General features: G+C 44.9%; 1 protein-coding gene across 1 annotated transcript in view; it reads right to left on the bottom strand.

Moving 5' to 3' along the window:
• Positions 1-1,741: 1,741 nt before the first annotated feature.
• Positions 1,742-3,504, bottom strand: part of KRT80 (keratin 80) — a 39,290-nt gene continuing 37,527 nt past the window's right edge. Inside the window, exons 7-8 of the mRNA XM_044679251.1 lie at positions 2,735-2,834; positions 1,742-1,863 (exon numbers count right to left, since the gene is read on the bottom strand). Of these exons, the coding sequence (XP_044535186.1) occupies positions 1,742-1,863; positions 2,735-2,834 (222 nt within the window). The remainder of the gene's footprint in view (positions 1,864-2,734; positions 2,835-3,504) is intronic.

Genomic DNA, 3,504 nt, shown 5'->3' with positions numbered 1-3,504 from the left:
GGAGTACTAAGGATATTAAGACTAAAGAAGAAGACAGAGTCTAGGAAGCTGGTGCCTTGAAGAGTGGGCTGAAGGTCAGGGCTGGGAGCACCAGGGAGTCCCAGAGTAACAGAGAAAGAGAAAAGCCGGGCTATGAGATGGGAGAAGTTGGAGAAAGAGTGTGTTGTGTGTCTCATCTGTGGTTGAGGAGAGATTTCCGATTGAAAAAGAGGGCAGTAGGGAGCAGTTTGAAATCAGCTGGGGAAAGGAGATAGAAGGCCACAGACCCAAATACCTTTTTTAAGGTATTGAATGATTTTCTCTTGGTTTCTTTAAGACATTCGTTTCCGGGCCAATGGGGTCCCCTCCTTAGGGTAGCTGTAGAGGATGAGAGCAATGGAGAACCTGCCTATTCTTAAATCCTCTCCCCTCAGGGCTCCAAAGATCTCTAAATTAGCCTTCTTCAACACCCAATGGGAAGGAAGGCAGGAAGGCATAGGTAAAGGGGTAGAATGTTAATCCCAGGAGAAGGTAAAAGGCAGCAAACCCAGCCGTGGATGACTAAGCCTTGGACATACAAGGCATTTCTGGTTCTATCTTTGGGGGGATGGGCTTGGAAATGTGGCTATATAGAGCTATGAGACCTGTGCCTTTGGGGGCAGAGTACATAGCTAGAGAATAGGAATTCTGAGCATGGGGCCCACAGGGACACTAGAACAAGGAAGGAGCCCTGGCTAGGCTCCATAGTAGCTGCACCTGAATAAGGTGAGATGAGATTCTATTTGGTCCCCTCTAGGGGTGTATGGCAAGGTTTAAGTATTACAACATCCATGAGAACTTGAAACCAGCTGGGAGAAGGGTTCTTCTTTTAACCCTGTCCTCCAACTGAATGGCAAGAATATATTTCCCCCATGAGAAAATGGGAAATTGGCTCAGGAATAGGCCAATGGATTATTCCTTTCCTGGGGGCGATAAGGTTTGAACAAAGACCCTGGGAGTGTAAGACCCACATGGGGCAGAAGAAAAAAAGAAGGGATGATGGGATATCTGAGTTGGATCATCATGGCCCAGGAGCCTCAAGACTAATTCCTTGGTCCCACCCAGAAGAACATCCAGTTTCTTCCCGAGAAATCTCCACACCCTGCCTACTCTTAATACTATCAGGTGTTTAGGGAGCAAGTATGCTGGCAAGAAGAAAGAGGGCTTTTATCCTCTCTGCTAGAATGGAGGGAGGATCAGCCGGCACCCAAGTTTCCTTCTCTCCACTCATCCCTTGAAGGTGCCAGAGGAGGAACAAACTTAGGCTAGGCAACATGGAGGTGACCAGACCCAGGAGCAATGAGAGACTTGCTCACTCAATTCTGTGCTGAGGCAGGGATTTGAGATGTGTGTCCAGGGCAGGGGAACATGCTAGTCTGATCCCCAAACCTAAAACGAAAACTGTATGGTGAGGGGAAGGAAACAGAGGAAGTCCCAGAAGTGACAAGTAATAAAGGCGAGATTGGTCCTGAAGTCCAGTTAACATGTCCCGGAAGCTGGGCAAATGGCCCTGACCACTGGGTAGAAACTCCAGAAAAGCGTGATACTGCTGGAGGTATAAAAGTGGAGGAGAATCATCAGGAACCCTCTCTGGACACCTTCTCCCACCAAAAGTGTAGACAGGCTAGTGTTTCTCTTCCCCAGACCCCGGCATCTTCTCTGAGCCACTCCTGCTACTGGGAAGAGGCTAGCTGGGCCGGGGGATCTCCCTGCCCCTGCTGCCTCACTGAGTGGCCTCAGACTCCTGAGAGATGAGCTTCTCAGACATCTCTGTGATCTTAATCACTGGACCCTTGTTCTTCCTTCTTCGGGAGGGGGTCCTGGAGGGGCCTGTTTTAGAAGCAGCTGCAAGGGAAATAAATGTGGGAGGTGAACGAGCAACATCTCATACTCCTTTCCCAATTACTCTCTGCATAGCTGGCAAATCTCTCTCTCTCTCTCTCTCTCTCTCTCTCTCTCTCTCTCTCTCTCTCTCATAATAGTAGGCAGAAGAGCAATAGGCAGTAGACAGTGGGGTTAAGTGATTTACCCAAGGTCACCCAGCTAGGAAGTTTCTGAGGCCAGACTGGAACCGGGACTGTTCACCTCTGGGCCTGTTCTCAATCCATTGATCCACCTAGCTGCCCCAGAAAACTTATTTCTAAATTACAGATATCACATCCTTCCTCTACTCAAAAAACTTCCATGCTTCTCTAGTGCCCCAGGACAAAACACGCAATTTTTAGCCTGCCATTTAAGCCCTCCACACTCAGGCTTACACCTACCTTTTCAGCCTTTTTTCCTGACAAATTGGTGTACCAGCTAGTATTTCTGATGTTATCTCAGGCTGGCCCTCACCTCCACCTCCCAAATCCCAGTCTCTTTCCAAGTCCAGAGAGGCTACCACCTTCTGACTGTGTTCACTGCTCTAGTTGTTAGCATTCTCTATCTCTTGAAATTACGTGGAATACACTCGGTATTTATTTCTCAGTGTACAGATCTCCAACGGGATGGAAACTTCTGGGGGGAGAAGGATTGTTTGAAAAGGAAATCTTGGCTTTCCCGTATCTAGCACAATGCCTTACATGTTGTAAGTATTAAATACAAGTTTATTAAATGGGATTGAGCCGCTTTTGGAATCTTCTAAAAAAGGAATTAAATGAGGCTCCCACCTCCGAGGATTCCAAACCCCGTCCATCTCCCCCAAACACACACAGAATAAGATGAATAAACTTACCAGGTCTGGATCGAGACTGGATAGCACTGACGACAGCAGAGGAAGGAAAGTCCATCCTGGGGAAGGAGAAGTAGAAGATCAGGTGGAGAAGGGAGCTCCCCTGGTGACCCCAACAGTGGAGGGATGAGGAGGGCAAACAAGCCTGTGGGGAATCCTATAGTTGGTTGGTGTCTGACTCTTCATGATTCCATTTGGGTGGTGGGGCACCGTGAGCAGGTAGTGTCCAGCCTGGACTCCACTTTATGAGTTCAAATCTAGCCTCAGGTATTTATTAGCTGTGTGACCCTGGGCAAGTCATCTAACTCTGATAGCCTCGATTTCCTCATCTGTCAAATGAGCTAGAGAAGGAAATGGCAAACCATTCCAATATCTTTGCCCAAAAAATCCCAATTGGGGTCACAGAGTCTAACACAACTGAAAAAATGACTGAACCACAACCAAGAGTTGCTCTAATCTTACTGTTTCTGGGTTTCACTTTTCCCCTTGAGTAAACTTCCTGGTTATTATATTACATTACATCACATTATATTATGTTATGTTATATTATAGTATAGCTTATAGTATATCAGATTATATTTGATCATATATCATATATCATATTGTATTGTATTATGTATAGTATAGTGTATTATAATATTATGATACGATATGATATATGATGTGATTATTATATTATATTATATTTATTATATTTATTATATTTATTATATTATATTATATTATATTATATTATATTATATTATATTATATTATATTATATTATATTATAT

The sequence above is a fragment of the Gracilinanus agilis genome, chromosome 5 (assembly GCF_016433145.1).
Source record: "Gracilinanus agilis isolate LMUSP501 chromosome 5, AgileGrace, whole genome shotgun sequence".
Taxonomy (NCBI): Eukaryota; Metazoa; Chordata; class Mammalia; order Didelphimorphia; family Didelphidae; genus Gracilinanus; species Gracilinanus agilis.
Note: the sequence above shows the minus strand (reverse complement) of the source record. Positions and strands in the feature narration are given on the sequence as shown.